This window comes from Tympanuchus pallidicinctus, unplaced genomic scaffold (assembly GCF_026119805.1).
Source record: "Tympanuchus pallidicinctus isolate F22 unplaced genomic scaffold, pur_lepc_1.0 scaffold1, whole genome shotgun sequence".
NCBI lineage: Eukaryota > Metazoa > Chordata > Aves > Galliformes > Phasianidae > Tympanuchus > Tympanuchus pallidicinctus.
In genome coordinates this window covers 87,305,637-87,325,200 of record NW_026294618.1, presented here as the reverse complement: position 1 = coordinate 87,325,200, position 19,564 = coordinate 87,305,637, and the positions used below count along the sequence as shown (strand labels likewise).

Below are 19,564 nucleotides of genomic sequence, written 5' to 3'. Positions count from 1 at the left end.
GAATATCTTAAAAAGATCTCCCCTGACATCTTACAATCCCAGACAAGGATCATAAGCTCTGGCTACAGCTGTATTTAAGATGAACAGGGGAAAGGTGGTAGTAGGAGGAGCACGAAACTAAGCAAGTCTTGCTAGTTGTTTCTTAATTTAAGGAGGTTGGAGGACCTGACCTGTCTTTTAATGCACTTTTTGTACTTTTTACATTATAAAATGTTTTCTTAGTATAGCATGAGAATACAGATTGTTTTTTAGAACTGCAGTAAGCAAGAAACTGCTAGAACTGCTGAGTAGACGTTATGCTGTTGCTGAGGCTGTAGTACTTCTGAGGCTTCAGTCTTTTGGTCTGTGGCCCTTCTTGTCTCTCCTCAGCATTGTTAGAGGAAGTACTAACTTTTGTGTTACATCTCTAATTGCATGTGTGCAATGAAAATGTAATAAAAGTTGTAAAATGAAAAAAATGGCATTATAGCTAGTACCAAAGTTAACACAGTGAAGGAGAGGATATAAACCTTTTTAGAAAAGAAATCATATTGTGGTGTTGTACAAATATCTGATCAAGAATGCTAAGATAAAGATGCTTCTTAGTAGAAGGTAATCGGTTCTAATTTAGAGATTGTATTCGAAGACTGAACTGAGAATCCCTCTTTTCTAGTGAAAATGAAAGAGGCAATGGATTCTTGGACTAAGGCTGAGTCCAACCAGTCCAGTTTAAAACTGAAATCTTTGAAATTTCAGAAAGCCTTTCAGCAAAAGATTAAAACAAGGGATGGAACACCTCTTCTACAAGGACAGGCTGAGAGAGCTGGTGCTTTTCATCCTGGGGAAGAGAAGACTCCAAAGTGACCTGATAGCAGCCTTTCAGTATCTAAAGGGGAGCCACAGGAAAGAAGGAGACAGACTCTTTAGCAGGATCTGTTGTGATAGAACAACAGGAAATGGTTTCAAGCTTAAAGAGGGTAGATTTAGGTTAGGTGTAAGGAAAAAGTCATTTACAGTGAGGGTGGTGAAACACTGGCATAGGCTGCCCAGAGAGCAGGTGGATGCCCCATTCCTGGAGGCATTCAAGGCCAGGATGGAGTAGGCTCTGAGCATCCTGATTGAACTGTGGATGTCCCTGTTCGTTACAGGGGAGGTTGGACTAGATGGCCTTTAAAGGTCCCTTCCAACTCTAAGGATTCTATGGTTCTATGAAACTGAGAGAAAATGAGCCTTGAAATTAGGTTGACAGACTTTTTCTATAAAGCATTGTCTTGTTCTTAAATTTTCAGACTGCTGCAATATTTGTTGGCTAATTGCTCCCAGAGGGCCTGACTGCAGGGCAAACATTCACTGTGTGAATTGTTCGAAGTTGCCAAAGTGGTCTTGATGATCCCTGCAAGAGGATCATCTGTGCGTATGGATGTGTTTCAGATTTGATTAGATTAGGAGACCTTAAGCCTTTGTTTAACAATTGAAATTAAAGCCTTGAAAACCACTGTGGTCCTCAAAGCTGACCAATGGATAAGAAAAATAACATTTGCTAGAAGGTTTAATTTGAAAAGAGAAATAAATTCTCCACCCCCAGAACACTTTATCCTAAGAGGAAAGCAGTTTATCCCAAACTTACATCCCAGCTGTTTTGCATTTATTATGTTTTTACTATCTGTATTTGAGCTAAGAACTTTCAAAAGAATACAGTAGACTTCTGGTTTAGCAAAAAAGTATTAATGATTTATATCCCATACTGTCCCACAGTAGTATTTAAAATGTGTGTTCTGTGGAGTCTGTTTAGAGACCAGCTATTAATATTTGTGGAAATGATATATGACGTCGAAAGCCAGTAGAGAGCTTTATGCATATGCTTGTTCTTATACAAGAGACTAATAACAAAATTTCTCAGATTTTAGACACGTAGATAGGGCAAACTAGGAAGGATCCTAAATAAAAGCAGAGAATCTCAGTCACATGAGCTGGTTGGAGAACTGTGAATAGCTTTAGCGGTGTGCTGATCTACAGTCCAATGATTAGCATGTTTCACCATTCAAGGGTCATAAGATGACCTGAAAAAGAGTGAGCCTCATGATAGATTTATTTATCTAGCATCACATTTCAATAAGAAAATGGTTGTTCCCTTTGTGCATTGTCCTGTGATTTGGTTCCTGGTTGGCTTGTTCCAAGTATGCTTTTGTGCAGTTTCACACATGAATGCCTACAGGTTTGCTTGGTAGTGCCACAGAATTGGTTGACCCATAACTGATGATGGCCTCAGAAATAACGTGAAAACGTTTGCCTGATACAGCTAAAATGTATTCAGCTTGTGAATGTTTATAATGGAATCAGACAAGTACTACGTATAATTTTTTCATATGTAAAACGGACCCAGCACTTGAATGGAGAATAAGAAAGCATCTTTTTCCATGTCACTGAGTTCTGCTGAGATTAATCATGACTGAAGAGATTTTTGCGCTATTGAATCTTGTGGCTATTTTGGTTCTACCCTGAACTGCACCAAACAGATTGAGGCAGATTTAATGGAAACTATTCAGGTTGTTGATCTTTTTTTTTTTTTTTTTTTTAACATTTAGATGTGCTGTAGCTTTCCTCTAGCACACATCCCTGAGTTTTTAACCCTGTAGTACTTACCTGCTCTGTAGCCTACTCCTACAATACCAGCTACTCCTACAATTTTGCCTTTTCATAGTTGAAAAAAAGATAACGACGGTAATAGAGCAGAGTGGTTAAAATGGCTGAATGTTGTCTGCCGTGGCCTTGACTGCAGTGAGTTGGAAACAGTATTGTCCCATACAATACAACAGTATTGTGTGCTTCTCAGAAGGTGGCTGTACGTAAGGCATCTTCTAAAAGAGTTGAATCCTGTGCCAGAGTGCAGACAGAAAACGGAAGGGCTAAAATATTGGATTTACTCTGCCGTCCCCAAAAGTGATGGTTCCCTATGCCTGTCTTTAGCACTTGCTGCAGAATCCTGCATGGAAGCAAAAAGAGATACCAGGGCCACATCTGCCTGCCAGTGTATACAACATAGGTGTTCTATTCCTGGTATGCTTGTCAAGAAATGGCAGTTTTCTGTCAGTCCAGGTGGGAGAGGCCACGTGCTTATATTTCTTTGCATGGTGTATGATTTTGCTATCAGCTGGCAGGTAACGTATGTGAGATAGGAAGGAAAATTAAGGGAAATTTCTAGCTCATTTATTGTGAGCTAGGAAAATAATTGCCCTGCAACTGCAAGGACAGCTTATATTGTTATTCCTTTTGCTGTCATCAAAGCTAAAGGAAAATGGTAAAATGTAGACAGTTACATAATCATGAGAATAACATATGCAGTAACTATGTGTCAAGAGTTTTTAAGCTGGATCTGACTGCATTATTTATCGCTGCCAAGGGAAAACAGGTATATCTACTCTAAATACTTTTTTTTTTTTTTTACTGGGGAGAGGCTGCATATGATGCCCATAGACTTGCTTTTATGATCACATGTGTGTTGGAGGAAGTGAAAATTGAATGTCTCTAATACAGATCTTTTATTGTTATTTACAAAGCTATAACATTGATGAGATTGGAGACTGTGGTTTTAACATGATATTGTAGGAAGCCTGATGTGCTATGTTTTATTTTAGCAGGATATTAAATGCTCCATTTACTTTGTGTGGAGAAATTCCTGCTGATTTAATCTTATCTAATTGCAATCTTAAAGGAGCATTATAAGAACAATTGTTTGTTTTCTTCACAATTGTTTTAGCTTACTCATCTAGCTGTAAGCATTTCATTCAGATGGGGCTTGTTTCAGATTTTGGTAGGACAGATTCCATCCTGATAGGACAGTGCAATTTGTAAGGGCAGCTGTACCAGAGAGATGAGGGTTTATTAGAGGAAAAATGGCAGTGCAGAAGTACTGTCTTAGGCCTTCTCATTGGAAGAGTTTTGCATCTTCTATGCAATCACATGGAAATTTCTTCCTTCAAGCAGGCTTGAAGATGTTGGATGTTGACTGCACCGAGTTTGGTCTGCTATCATTTCAGTGTACCAGCTAACTCACATTGCCTTAAGCTATGGTGCTTTATGTACAATTCAGAATTTTTTCTCTTTGAGGCCTGTTGATATTTAATACCTAGTCTTTGAAAAAAAAAAAAAATCCTTAGTTCTTTTTTTTTTTGCTTGAGTTTTAAATATATGTAAAATTTGAGTAAAAAATTCTAAGAGCACAGCAGCTTAGTTTTCAGAAGATGTTGGATTACAGTTGGTAATATATTTTTCTTAATATTTTCAAACATGGTATCTTACATCACTGTATTGTTTGTGCTATTGAATAACGCTGTGTTACGAACAAAGGTTTTCTTTGGAAAGGAGTGATTGAAATTAAAATCTAGCTTTATTTTCAGTAGTTCTATTGTGCTCTTTGTATTGTTTAAAGCTGGTTCATTCAGGTTGACATAATAGGCAGATTGGACAAGTTGCATGTTTCTGTGAAATGATTCAATGAATACCAACTGAAGGAATGACTGCATAAGTCTGATTTCCTCAATGCCTGCCCAAGCATGTTATTAGCAAACAAACCAGAAGTGAAGATCATGCTAAAATTTTTTAATAGACACCATTTAATTGTGGCATAAAAGAGGTCTACGTTAATGCAAAATTCTAATTTCATGGGAGAGGTAGAAGCAGCATGGAAACTTTTTGTTGCAAAGTATAGGTTCATTCCAAACAATGATTTTGGAGAGAGAATCTCTTATTCCAGTACTCAAGCTATTTGGAAGAGAAAGTATGTCTTGACATCAGGAGTTGATTATTTTGAGAATTCTGCCAGACACTGCCTGTTCAGTGTCTAGTTTCCAGTAGAGCATTAAAAGTAGGAATTACTATGAAAAAGCCATTGTGCACTAGTATCTATAATGATGGAGCTGTACACGCATTGGAAACACAGATTTATAAAACACTTGATTAATGATCTACTGGAATACATAGGGAGAAAGGGGCTCACTATGCGTAGAAGCTTCTGTGGTAAACATAGCACTGCAAATTATATTACTTTTTCTATGACTCCGTGATTTATTATGACAGACTAATGCAACTTCACATAACATGGCTGCTACTTTTAGTCTAACACCACCATGTGTGAAAGAAGGCCCCTTTTGAAGACAGTAATGCCTTGCAGGTTCCTGGCAGCAGTGGCTCATTGGCAGCCAACATTGAGATATGGTGGAGATGAGACTCCAGTATGTTCCTTGATATGGAGGATTTGGAAGGCTCGCTCACCACAACTGTATACACTTGTATACCTCTCTCCAAATAGAGGCATGAAGAGAAGACAATAATTAAGCCTACAAATATTCATGGAGCACTTGCATGTTTTACTTCATTGCCTACAGGTTTCAAAATATTGGTTTTTTTCAGAGGTATGTTTCAAAACATTTATTCTAGAGGGCAAAATCCAATTCTTTAAACTTTTGTGAAAGCTTTTGTCTGAAATTGAAAAGAAAAAAGAGATTTTAAAATGTAAAGGTTATAACCCAGCTGTTGCTTGAAGCTTATAACATAAAGCCTGTTTCTAAATCACTGGAGATAAGAACCTCACGGATACTGCAATGCAATCCTTCACGTATGGGTTTTGAAGTAACACTGTTCATGCAATGACAACATTAACTGAGCTGTATTTTTTTTTCCATTACTTAGCAAATGCAAATAAATTCAAGTACATTTGTGACTCGTTATTTGAGCTGGCAACTTCCATGTCTTCTGAGCTTGGTACAAACTTGTCTTTATTACCACTTTTTATGGTAACTAGTAAAAAGCAACTAAGGATGAATGATTCTGATGCAGCCTCTTGGCTTTTAGTGAGGAAATCTTGCAGAGCTCAGCTAACATCTTAAAGCTGTTCTTCTTATCACATTAAGTCAAATATCGACACATAATCCGTACTCTATTCACAGAGACAAATAAACACAATAATAACAATAGAAACTGTAGCTGTAACTAATTCATATGTTGTTGCTTCTCATCCAGTCCTTTGAAATAAATACTTCCATTTTTTCTTATAGTGTTCTTCAACTGAGAAAATTGATTCAGTTGTGTAGTAAGCTAACTACAAAACTGATGCCAGTCTGTGTTTTAAAGCATGAACAGATACAGTGTATTTCCATTTGTGCACCGTGCAAATCACTGAAAGTGCAGTTTGGGTTTTTTATCACTGTAACAGTTCTTTTGGTTTCAGTAGGACTGATACTTGGGCTTTTTTTTTTTTCTTCCCTTCCACCTTATGGAGGAAAAGAGTAATTAAGTGCCTCTAGTTAATGGAAAAGTACATTCTCAGTTGGTTGTTCGATTACTATGACATGCTTCAGTTTGAACTTGAGGAATCTTAAGACAGTCTAAAGTAGCAGGTTGCTCCCATGCATCACCTCCTGCTGGCTGCAGTGTGTTGGAGGGCCAAGCTACTGACTATGCAGTGGCTGTTGGATTGCACAGGTTGTTATGGGGACGCAATACTGGGACAAAAACTGCATGTTCCACCTTGATGCCAAACTGTAGCTCTAGTTTTTTTGGCTGACAGTTGTTCTTTGCCTAAAACAATGCACCATCCATAGGAAAATTTATTTTTGCTGTGGTGCACTCTGGGGAGCAGTGCTGGGAATCTGCTTGTGCAGGTGCTGCAGCTGCAGTAGATATCTGATCAGCATCACAGATAACAGTATTTGCTGACACCAGATTTCCAAGATAAGTTTGGTTCTGCATTGAGCAGTGTTTGGTTCTTTTGGGTTGTGTTGGGTTTACTGAGACCACGTCAGATCACGTTTTGTCTACTGTTCAAACATGCTGATGAAGGAACAAGTCTGGAGAGGACCTGAGTCAGACTGGTATTAGCTGCTGCAGCAACCATTACTATTGATTTGGGAGTGTTTCTGAGATAAGTATTTTGGTTGATGTGCTGAAAATCCTTGGGTTGGTGTCAATGCCACGAACGTCCGTGCTGACTTGGAAGAAGTTTAATATACAAATCCCTGGCCCCTTCTCCCTACCCAGCACTTATTACCTGCATCTCACCAAAATTGTACCATGGTACTGAGACATCTAGAACCAAGAAGTGATCTAAGCGTTTTTGTCACTCGAGATATTCCACATGATGTTTTATGAATAGTGTGGAGTATCTTCTATTTGTGAGCTCTCCAATATTTCCTGTTGCAGTACAGCAGAAACTAAGAGTTGTTCTAGTAGGCACATCATGGCAGTATGGCTCAAAGTGTGAGCATAGCTCTGTTCCTGAATAGAATCAGCAAAACACTAGACTAAGTTGCAGTATTTAGATGTTCATTCTGAGTGCTGGTTTTTGGAGGCAGAGTGGATGTGGATCTTTTGCCTGACTCTGTCTGAATTTGCAGTGGTAAACAGAAATTCTAATTTCTCTTTAAGATGAACATCAAATTTGATGTAGAGGAAAGACTGGGAAAGAATAATTATGGATCCAAGTTGAGGGAGGGAAGATTTAGGTTGGATGTTAGGGGGAAGTTCTTTACAAGGAGAGGTTAGGCCCTGGAACGGGCTGCCCAGGGAGGTTGTGGATGCCCCGTCCTTGGATGTGTTTAAGGCCAGGTTGGACGGGGTCCTGGGCAACCTGATCTGAATGTGGATGTTTGGTGGCCCTGCTAGGCAGGGGGGTTGGAACTACATGATCCTTGAGGTCCCTTCCAACCCGGGTGATTCTGTGATTCTGTGAATAAGCATGGAAACAGAAGGTGCTGGTTATATGAAATAATTCTTTAGAGTTTAATTATATCGGGGTTGGGGACTTGTTATAATTAAACAAGCAAACATAAAAGGCAGAAAACTGTTTGGTTTTCCAGTGCGTGCTGTGCTGAGAGCGAAAAGGTCCTCAGCCCACAAAACCAGCAGGGAAATTAAATGATAAATAGTGAAAGCTTAGATCATCCACTTTAAGCGTGATTGATAGGTAGTGTTCCTGGCAAATGTCTGGAATTCTGGGAGCTGGGAATGAGAAATGCAAAGTACTGACAAATGGCCATCTGCATTTCTCTGGCTTTTTAATCTTTTTTCAAGGTGATGTGTATAACTTGGAGTTACGTAAAAAAGGAGGTTTTTGACTCGGGTTCTCTAATGATGCCTTAGACTTTGCCAAACACATTCTGATGAGTTTAAGTGTTAACCTTGCTCTTCTTTCCAATTGCTTGATAGAACAGTTTCTTTCTTCTATTCTCTTTTTTCTAAGTGCTTGTTCTTACCTTATGGAGAATGTGTAAGCAGAAGGACATTAAGTATGCATCATTTAAAAAATGGACTTTATAGAAGTAAAGCAGTGTGATGGTTGTATGTCTGCCTTTTTTTTGGAAATTTGACCATTATATGGGATTGGTTTTATCTAGAGCTCTAGCAATTAATTTCAAGGAAATTGTTGTTAATTGAAAATAGTACAGCGTCTTGCTTTAGCTTGCTTTATTTCATAAAATGTGAGGCTCCTGTGATCTGACTCAGTTTTTGATCCGTGCATTAGTTGTAAGCATGCATCCAGCAGACGTACCTCTCCTGTGTGCTTCTTGCCACAAGTGGGAACTACCTGGCAGTGCCCTCATTGCAGAGCAGAGTTCTGGGAGAGCTGCAAATAGCAGGAGGAAACTGGAGCTGCTGGCACAGGTGAAGGGCATGACTGTCTTCATACATTATGTGGGAAGCAGTTAAATTTGTGAAAAGATAAAACCTAACTAACTTGTTCATTGTGTTTCGTTTCCTATGTACACAGAGCAACACAATGCTTGTAGTTGCACTGTATTAATTAGATTTCATGTTGCTGTTGGGCGGTAGAATAATTATTGTGTCTTTTTACGATACAAAACCTTCTCTGGAGAGATTAAGAAATAGCCCTAGATACAAGCTGGAATTTCTCTCCTTTGTGCTTGGACTATCTGTTCTGACTGTTGCTCATCAGTGACAGCACATTTCTGTACTTGACAGTTTTCAGAGTGTTAATTAGAACAGTTGTTTAGCTGATTGCCTGGAAGATTCCAAGTAAAAACATATTTATTCCAAAGGCAAACAATCAATTTTTACTAATGAAACGTATTAATTTTTATGGTGCATAAAAGTCTTTTCATTTCAATTTTGTATATTGTGCGTTTGCCCGTCTAAATGCTTTAAGGATGATGTACTATTTTGACTGTGTGGAAGCTATTTTTGTAGGCCATTTTTAAGACATCTACTGAAAAAAGTGTGTGCTTAAATAATTGAAAACATGAAAAGTAGGTGCCATTAAAAATGAAAAGTTACTTACTGCAGTTACTTGTTGGGCAACCACCATGTTCCATGATATGCAACCTTTGTAGTACTGCTAGATGTTGATGCTGCCCTGTGTAAAGCGACAGCGGTAGAAAGGATGTGATTATGGTGCTTTTGCCTAACTCTTTGGGGAAAAACGTGTTTACAGATGGCTTCAGTGTCTGTATGCATTTGAAACTGAAAGGCAGTCTACACCATTATCAAGCATTCAGGGAAAAACTGGTCCCTGGCAGGTGGAATGCACAGGCATCTGTGGAGGCTTTAAGAGCACATCAGTATGAAGCCTTGCTTATTGTGCTACGGTGTAGTGTGTCATCAGGCTGAGATAACTTACCCTCAAAGAGAAAATACTTGGTGTCTAATGGAAGAGATTGTGTAAAGGTTGGATGTAGAGCTCAAGGGCTGGCATGAATGTTCTGGGTCAAATTTAGAATTTTATGTGTGACTACTTATTTGGGGAAAAAACCTAAAAAGGCCATGGTGAAATCAATAAACTAATATATATCTTGATGCTTTGGCTTTAAGAATGACTACAGGCAAATGATTACTTGTGAAACAAGTGAATAACCGATCCTAGCACAACTTTGTAGACATTATGGATGTATTTCCTTTGTTGCTTTGTCCTAGAAGAGATTTGCATTGGTGATATAACACAGTGGAGATTTAAGAGAAAAATATCATTCAAAACGAGAACAGTGTTGTTACTCGTTATCAAGAGAACATCTGAATGTTCTTACTTTGTTAGCATTGCATGTTGGCAAGCAGAAAAACAAAACAAACCAAAAAAAGCAACCATTACTCTGGAAAGCAGCTGGTAATTTTCTCCTAGACACCCCCCTTTGTGCTCAGCCTAAGTCAGGATGACCAGTGAAATCCACCCTGGGGACTGCTCTTTGGGCAGATTTTGGAATACCTGCCATGTGTTGTAGTGCCCAGATGAGTGCAGATATTCTTATTCCTCAGGATTTCTTTGGTTGTCCCCAGGCTAATAAAGATGGGTATGTAGGAACGGTGTATTTTCCGTCTTCCTGTAAATAACAATATGAATATTCTTGTCAGTATTGTCTTGATAGTAACTCATTTGTACTCTTCTTCTCAACAAAACTGTTGTCTTAAACTTATGCTGTATTATATGGGGACACAACACAAACAGCTACTGGAAGATTTTTTTTTTTTGAGACTCTTACCAGTTGGAAAGCACTAGTGCCATCAGATCTGCTCTTTCATGCTGTTGTAAAGGTGAACCTTTCTACTGATGATCTCACAAAACAGGCCCCACTTAATTTAACAGAGATGCATAGCAACATTTTGTTACAGCCTATAACTGCACTGAGTTTATTGACACAACGGTGGGTGTTAGCCAGATTAAGAAAACTCAACAACTTGTAAGAAACACATCAGTTACAAGAAGAAAGGGAAAATGGATTTCCTCTCAGTTAAACTCTTAAAAAGAAATAGGAAGATAACATGAACCAAGACTAAAGTGTTTTCCTTGACTGTAAGAGAAGAATCTTTATTGACAGTTAAAGGGGAATTGTTATATGGAAACACTTTTTGATTGTGATTTATTTTTACAGAATTTTCTAGGCTGTTATAATTAACAGAAAAAAGGTTATCAATGGAATATTTAAAAGAGCTTGTTTTCCAGCCAGAATGGAAGAACTGTGACTTCATAAGTGAGATGTATGCTCTTTAATATTTTTGGCAGAAATAGCACTGTTATTGAAAGCAACGCTGCTTCTTTTTTTCTAGGCAAAGGAGATGTTTTTGGTGATGTCTTCTGGAAGGAGTCCACCCTTGCCCAGTCCTGTGCAAATGTAAGGGCTTTGACCTACTGTGATCTTCATGTGATTAAGAGAGATGCCTTGCAGAAAGTGCTGGAGTTCTATACAGCCTTTTCACACTCCTTCTCCAGAAATCTCATTTTGACTTACAACTTGAGAAAAAGAGTAAGTAGCTTTGATTTAACATACTATATAAATGTTCACTTCTAAGGTCTGTCTGTATGAAAACCCAAATTGGCTTGAATTGTGACATTCTTCATCACCTCCCTTGGAAGATGTTTTTTCAGACCTTGCCTAAAAGACGTGGCTAGCATATAGAGTCAAAAGGCCATATGCGTTTATTCCAGTGCTTTAGAGAGATCTGGATTACGTACATGTGAAAGTCTCATATTTCTCTGAAGTGAACAGATTTAAGCATAATTGCAATCTGTTATGCGCTTTTAATGAAACAGAGTTAACTACTTTATTTTGTAAAGCAGCTAAAAAGACATTAGGTGTGTTGCCTGAAGTACAAGGAAGATGGAAGAGAAGGTATGAAATCTAATTATGTAGAATAAAAATCAACTGCGATCACAATGGGAAAGTAATATGAACTTGGGCAATTCTATCAAGATTTATATCCCTTAGTAACAACCAGATTTTGGAATTACTTTGCCTAATTAATGCTTCCATTTTCTTATCCTTGATGCTTTCTCTGTCTTAATTTCTTCCTGTGCGCTGTTTCAAAGTATTTTGTCCAACATGAATCATCATAACCTAATATTCCTTTTTAAATTCTTTGAATTTTCATTCTTCAATGAACCATTGCTGTAGAAATTGACCATAGTAGGTGTAATTCAAGTCACTATGATATTATGATACTGCAAAGAAGGCAACAATATTACACTGAAAATAAGTTGGATCAGGTCTACTTGCTTTAAAAGAATATTATGATATAAGGATACTTGAAATTAGCTGAAGAAATATGTTTGGTAGGAGACTTTTTTGTTCCTAAAAACTTTCTTCATGGTAATTTCGGGGTGCCAACTAAGTCCTAGATAATTATATCTGAAAAATTAGAAATAGTTTTGTATTTGAAGTCTGTTGTGAAAAGTTAGCCTTCAAGTCTAGAGTATTATTATTTTTTAACCTAGAATTAACCCATTGAAATTAAAATAGTGTGATAATGTTTTTCTTTTAGTCTGTGTATGTTAGCAGTTTCAGAGAATTTAGCTTTTCAGTATTGAGCACCACAGATTTGGTGATGTATGTATTTAAAACTAAGAAGCAAATTCATAATGGCAGACTTCCCCACAGAGTGCTTTGTCAAATGGTCTTGAGTTCCTACAGGACAAGGAAAATACCTATAGCTGGAAGGAGACTGAGGCATACATCCAGATTAAAACCCAGCTATTCACCTGGTTTTAATAATGTGAGGAATAAAAGGAATTAGTATTGAGTCCTTTGGAGCATCTGCATCACTGACTCTGGCATGATTTAAAATAGCACTATGGGTACTTACTGTAAGGTGGTCTAGGAACGTGTATCTTTTTTTCAGCATCAGTAAAAATCAGAGTAAAAATTTTCAGCGTAGAAGGACCAACTTCCTTGATGCACACAGCAAGGCTGGCAGAGGCATATGATTTTGGCTTTGCCTTGAGCCAGAAGTTCCAATTTTAGAATTGGATGCCTGCTCCAGAAGTGATGTTCTTTCCCTCCATGTTCATTAGTGTAGCCTTTCCCAGTCCATCTTACAAATCACTTTTAATCCACAGTATTGTAGCCCCTGTGCAGTCAGTTTTCTTCACAAAATGTTCCTAGTTAAAAGGTACATCTTATGACAGCAGTTTCCATCCAGTTATTCAAATAATTGGATTTTAATTGAGTTGCAGTCAGCAGAAAAGTGGCAGTGATTGATAGTGGAAGTGAGAGTTTGATGGTTCTAGGTTAGCAGACTGTGAAGTTAATTCTTTTATTGAAAGAAGACCGATTGCAATCAGAATGCAAATGTTAAGTAAATAGCGTATGCTTTTGGAAATGCAGAGAAGGTATGGTACTTTAGAGGCTGGAGAAAATGCACATGAAAAAGCAGCTTTTTAGAGTTTGGAATTTAATCTGGTTTAAATGTGAATTTTGTATAGAAATAGCTCCCTGGCTTGTTGCTTCTAGCACTCCTCCTGGTCTATTTCTGAAAATGGAATTTTGCAGAATTCAGATGAACTGGTATCTTTGCGAATTACATTTGTGATGTACTGCATATCCTTCAGGATATAAATATCAGAATTACCCTTTTCATTTCAATAAACAGTTTCATCTCTGACTCCGAAAGTGTTGAGCTAGCTTGAGGTTATATTCTATGTATTCACAGAATCACAGAATGGCCAGGGTTGGAAGGCACCTCAAGGATCATGAATCTCCAACCCCCCTGCCACATGCAGGGCCACCAACCTCTAAATATATTCATGCCGATGCCAAACAAATGGAAAAGCTACTTGGTTGTGTTTTGTTTTTTTTTCTTTTTTCTCTGTATAATCTCCTAGGTGTATTTTTCTTTGAGGAATCCCCATCTTCAGGATGCAATATGCCTTAACTTGGCCATGGTGCTGTCTCGTTGCATATGGCAGGGTGCTTTTTACCCAGGTTTTGCCTAGCCTTAGTAACCTTTAGTGCTGTTTTGCCATGTTTGTGTCTTCTCCTTGTCTGCTGGGTCTCCCCCTCAGGAGATGGGTCACTCCGACCTAGAGCAGTGCCAGGGGAGCAGTGTCCCCCACAGGTACTGGGCTCTGGATCTGATTGCTAATGACTGTGATAGAAAGATGCAGCTATGCAGGTATTTAAGGTATCAAAACCAATTGGTCCTGACCTTAGCTCACTCTAGCGCTGGATTTAGTCAAGGTAAAAAGCCTTTTCCAGGCTCTCCCTCCATTCCTTTTTGCTGCTTTCCCTGTTGATCTTGAGCATGTTTCCACCTGCATGCCCCACTTACACCCTGCTAGCTATTGTTGCCTGTCAGGTCCGAGGACTGCCTGGCTGAGGGAGACACCTCCGGTGCCCTGTCCCTGCTAAGCTATGGCTGTCCTTGTGCCAGGAAGTTTCCTTTCTCTCAGCATCTCAGCAGACACCAGTGGAATATCCTCCTTTCTGAAACTGTCAGTCTGCTGTCAGGTGACTCCCTGAGCAGTTTCCTCAGGCGTCTGAGATCCCTCACAAAGTTATTAGCTGTCTGGTTACCTCTGTCTGGAACTCAGACTTAGGAAGCTTATTTTTCCTAAAGGAGAAGAGAAAGGAGACCTTTAATTAACTCCTTCCGCTACTAGTCATTGAAATTTTGATGTAAGTGGAAGCAGGGGGAGAGGCAGCTGCTACTTCTCTTAGCATCTTAAGAGACTGAAACTGCAGTCCGTAGCTGCAGGTGGCTGTGTCAGCCTCAAGGGTTTTGCAGCTGAAAGGAAGCTGACAGCAAATTTCTCAGTGTGTGTCTTACTCTAAGAATGTTGTGAAATTAAAGCAGGTTAATGTTTTTCTCTCTTTTTGGAATTTCAGACTGGAACCATAGTGTAGATAGTGAGGACAAGTGACAAAATCATCTTTTTGGAGGCTATGTGAGGCAAAAAATAAGTGTTCTAGATTCAGAGGGCAGGAGGCTGAGTGGAGGTCTATTTTTCCTCTACAAATACTTATATGCTTCTGGATTTCCATCCTGGTCTTCATAGCTCCTGGTTAGAAGAACCGTAAGAAGCTTGCATGATAGCTGCTTTTTGTCTTTTGCTTGGGATGAGGAGCCTTCTGTAAAAAAAAGTGAAGGGTCCTAGACAGCATTTGTAAGTGTTTGGATATTAGCAGATTTTTCTTTTCACGTGTAGGAGCTTTGCGACCAATATTTACTCTTACTGGGTAGCACCACAGTGTATTTGCTCAGTTCATTCTGCTGCAGCCATAAATGATGTTATAGCTCAAATGATCCTGCATGCTACATAAAAGAGAGAATTGTTATACATAATTTATTAAGCTGAGATTTCTCCAGTAAGCTATTTTAGCCTGGATAGAGATTAAATGACTAATTTTGAATACTTTGGAGCATCATGATCGAAGGCAACCAGAAGTTAAAATTTGTGTCCTGGAATCAAAGAGTGCAGTGGGAGGTAGGTACGTTATTTGGGATTTTGTAAGACTGAAAGGAATGTCAAAGAGCACTGCGTTTTTACAAAGCAAGCATAATTCAGCGATTTGAAACCAGAGCTCCTGCTCAGAAGTTATGTCTTGAGACAGCAGTGATTGCAACAGTGTAGTCTGTCTCTGTGTTGATGTAAGGTTGCTTCTGTACATTTAGTGCTGTGCATATTCCATGCAATCCCAACTGTGCCCGTGGAAGGGATTCCCACCATCTCTTTCTACAAGCAATTTAAAAAATACAGCTGCTCTTTTCAGCATTAGCTTCATCTTTCTTCCCTTTAATAATGTAAGCTCTAACTTGAGAGAAGATCTCTCTTAGGTCAGACGTTTCAGCAAGGAATGCTTGAAGCCTTCATTTTAAATCTCTCAGGGACTGGCAGCAAGTTGTTTTCAAAGCCACAATCCGTGGCCTTGTATTTCGTCTTTTCACATGACAAGTTTTCCAATTTTTTTTCATGACAAAGATACGAAATTGGTATCTCAGAGTTCTTCCTGATATAGAAGACTGAGCTGCTGGAATATTTTAACAAAAATTTCTTAAAATAAGTGAAAGGTTTTAATTTAAATTTAATTTTAGAATATTGGATCATTTGTTGATGGATTTCAGAATTATCAAACTGACAGGTTGCTTCTTTCTATTTTCTTTGTATTCACTGAAACAGTTGCACAAAGCCCTTTGGGAAAAGCGTCTTGATTCTTCACTTGATTCTTTTAGGGCATTTCATAGCCCTGAAAACCCAGGACACTGAACATGACTGAAATGTTTGCATGGATCTATGAATTGAGTGGAGTGCTAGATTTGATGAGAAGAAAGAGAATGTAGCTACTTTCCCAGGAATAAAATCTTTAGTACTCAACTCTGTTCTTTCTCATAGAAATATGAATATGAGGTATTCAGCCCAGAGAACTCCATTACCTTTCATATACATCACCTTAAGGTTTAGTTTTCAAAGCTTTTGTAATCTTAATTTATTTCTGTTAATTTAAGTCTGTATGGCCTTGAGCCTTAGGGTCCTATGCTTCTGCAGGGAAGGACTGGGCTACAGACAACTGATACAGTTTGTTTAGTGGGAATGTATGCATGCAACAGCAAGATAGGGTAAAGTAAGAAGTTCTAAGATTATAAAATTTTCTGATGATTGTATTAGTATATAATACATTCTTATGTAAATTTTAGCTGTAAACTAAATTGATTGGTGTAAGAAATGAAATGCTTCTTTAAAATATTCTTAATGGCTAATCGCTTCTAAACTGATTTGAAAAATTAATCATTTAAGATGCCTTCTGCTGCTGTCAATAATCAGCAATTTTTCATATGTGTAGATGCTGCAATACAATGTATGTACAATTGTCATAAAGAAGCAACTTAATATGTCATGAAAAGAAAGAAGTGTATTTCTCCAAAAGACTATTAAATTGGTGAAATTCTGATAGGCCATTCACCAGTAAAAACTGAAGGTGAGCTACTGATAATAGATATTAATAGCCAACTATAAATAAAACCAATTATAACCACTATAAAATGAATTTTGAATTACAATTCATCTTAAAATGAAAGACTATGATTATTTTGTGAAGTTGGTGAACTGTCTCAAATTATCTTCAGTGAGAGAGTATTTTCTGTTATCATAGATAGAGAGCTTTTTCTGTATTGGTCACTAAATATTTATGATCACTTGTGTCCTGAGAAATCAATTAGAATTGTACAGTCTGAATTTATAAAATCAGAACTAAACTATTTAAACTATTTCCCAATGTGCTTTTTAAGTATGGAAACCTGTGTCAGTGTTGTGTCAATGAAAGCCTTTCAGTTATATGTCAGTATTTGGGGGAAAAAAAAAGTAGTAAAAGGAACAAGTGCTGGTCTTTCTGAAAGTGAGATTAAGTACTTTATTCATTAATCCAGGAATAGGATCAATGTTTTCTCACTTTTTATCACAGTTTGAGTAGACCCACTTGAATTGCTTGTGAAAGGTTGTTTTTATTTTTCTCAACAACCCCAAAATATTCAGTTTTAAATATAAAAGAAAGAAATAAAATTTGACCTTTTCAGTATCTGAAGTGTTTATAGTCTTCCCATATATGGTAAACCTCTTCTGAAAAAAAAAATACAGTTAATGGTGAGAAAAATAACATTTGTTTTTAGAATATTTTAATCTTAAAAAAAAAAATAGGCTTATATGGTTTCGTGAAGCTATTTTCCTATGAGCAATAGAAAGTTAACATAAAAAATGATTCTCTCATTTTTAACACAAAACCACCCACTCCGGTTTGTTTATCCCAGCAAAAGAAAATGTATTACTTTGTTTTCTCTCCTCCTTCACCCACTTAGGGTGAAGCATAGAAAGAGTTTTAATACAGATAAGGCTCACTTATCGTGAAGACTCCTCAGAATAGCTCTGCTGATGCATTTTAAAGTAGATAATTCTAAATGCTGGCTCACCAGCTGGGACAGAAGACAATAATTCTAAAGACATTATAGCTTCACCTGTACTGGCTGGGAAATCTGATTTTCATTGTGAGAACGGTGAATCACAGAATCACCTGGGTTGGAAGGGACCTCAAGGATCATGTAGTTCCAACCCCCCTGCCCAGCAGGGCCACCAAACACACACATTCAGATCAGGTTGCCCAGGACCCCGTCCAACCTGGCCTTAAACACATCCAAGGACGGGGCATCCACAACCTCCCTGGGCAGCCCGTTCCAGGGCCTAACTACTCTCCTTGTAAAGAACTTCCCCCTAACATCCAACCTAAATCTTCCCTCCTTCAACTTGGATCCATTTCCCCTAGTCCTGCTGTTGTCAGCCCTTTTGAAGAGTTTACTCCCCTCCTGAATGTTAGTACTTCTGTAGGAAAGGGGAACAAAAAAAAGGAAAACCAACAAGAACAGTACTTAGTTTAAATTGATAATTTTTAAATTATATAAATAAGGGAAGCATAATATGACTCCACAAGGGAGACTAGCAGCCACTCATCTGTGTAGTGTGATTCCTGCTTTAAGTATGTATGTGCTGTGCAACACCTGCTTACTTTCAGTGCACTGAGATGCCTCTGTCTGGTTCTGGATCATGCTGGCGCAAAGAAAGGAGATGCTGCATGGAAATTCAAAGTTTATGTGCTTTCTTCAAAGCTTTGATTCTGTCTTTTACTGCAACCAAGTGGCCTTAATTTCTAGATCTCTGTATATTGGTGCTTGTCATTTCTGTTTGTGTATGTGTGTGTATATATATATATATATATAATAACTTGTCTGCCTGTTGCTGAATCTCTTAAGTAAATCAAGCAGCATGTACTTTTTTTTTTTCAATAAGGTAACACTGCTGTCCAGGCTGCTGTATGTGCCATGATCTATCGTGATCTGTCAATGACACCAGTCATGTCAGCATCTCAATAACCTGTGTGCCCTGGTAGTTGTGTTTTTTGATTGCCTTCGCCGTGGCACTGCATGCACTGTACAGCATTACCGAACAAGGTAAAGACAGAACAGTGACCTAACTAATGCCTTTCAATGGTTTGTTTTTGTTTTGTTTTCCAACTCTAAAATTGATCTCTGATGTCTGTGGTCTGGGAATATAGGTCTGAGAATTAGCTGACTCCAAGACAAACTTTTACTGAAAGAGTATGATTTCCTGACATGACAGCCTTGATTTTATGGTATTCTCTAAGGTTGCTAAAAGCTTTACTCATAGAACTACTCAATCCGTTCAAGGCACAGAAGAAAAAGAATAGCTGTGCAGTAAGAAAGTTGCATGGCAAGTCTACATCTCTGAGCAATCAAATATTATTTAATTGATCAGGTTGATCCTTTCTTCAATTCTCCAGTGAAAGGTGCAATAGCTACCCCTTATACAAAAAAGTGAACTTCCAGGAGCTGTTACTAATGTTGTGCAAAGAAGTTGTGATCCCTGCTCCAGACCAAATCCTAACTCTGAGCTCTTGCAGAACGAGCCAAATGAGTTCTTTTCCTCTTTGTCTGCTTGAGCCAGGTCTTTACACTCGTCCTCCAAGGACTCTGATACTATGCATAGAACAACTAGCTCACCTAAAATGTGACAAATGCTGTAAAGGCATTTCAAACAAAGCCATTTCCCAGCTTGATTCATGAACACTGAGAGGAGCCTGAAGTGATGTTATCCCATATGATTGGACACCTGCTATTTTTCCTGTATGCATAACTGAGGATCAGCCTTCTAGTTGCCTTTGAACATGTGTCTTGCTGAGGAGATACAGACAGGACCATGCCATGTATGAGCACCTGAGTTTCAAGCTTGCCTCAAAACAATCACACGGGTGATTTGGTGTCTAATGGAAACCTGCTTTACAGGCTGCTGCCCATTCCAGTATGACAT

General features: G+C 38.3%; 1 protein-coding gene across 3 annotated transcripts in view; it reads left to right on the top strand.

The window, feature by feature from the left end:
- Window positions 1-19,564, top strand: part of KCNH1 (potassium voltage-gated channel subfamily H member 1) — a 179,284-nt gene that overhangs the window by 90,202 nt on the left and 69,518 nt on the right. For 2 of the 3 annotated variants that reach the window (XR_008207123.1, XM_052684355.1), the window contains exon 10: window positions 11,029-11,225. Coding sequence is in view for 2 of the 3 variants with exons in the window: in XM_052684355.1 (XP_052540315.1) it covers window positions 11,029-11,225 (197 nt within the window). In the remaining variant the exon portion in view is untranslated. Of the gene's footprint in view, window positions 1-11,028; window positions 11,226-15,874; window positions 17,154-19,564 lie in introns of those variants that run through there. The other variant, XM_052684357.1, reaches the window with a different exon arrangement.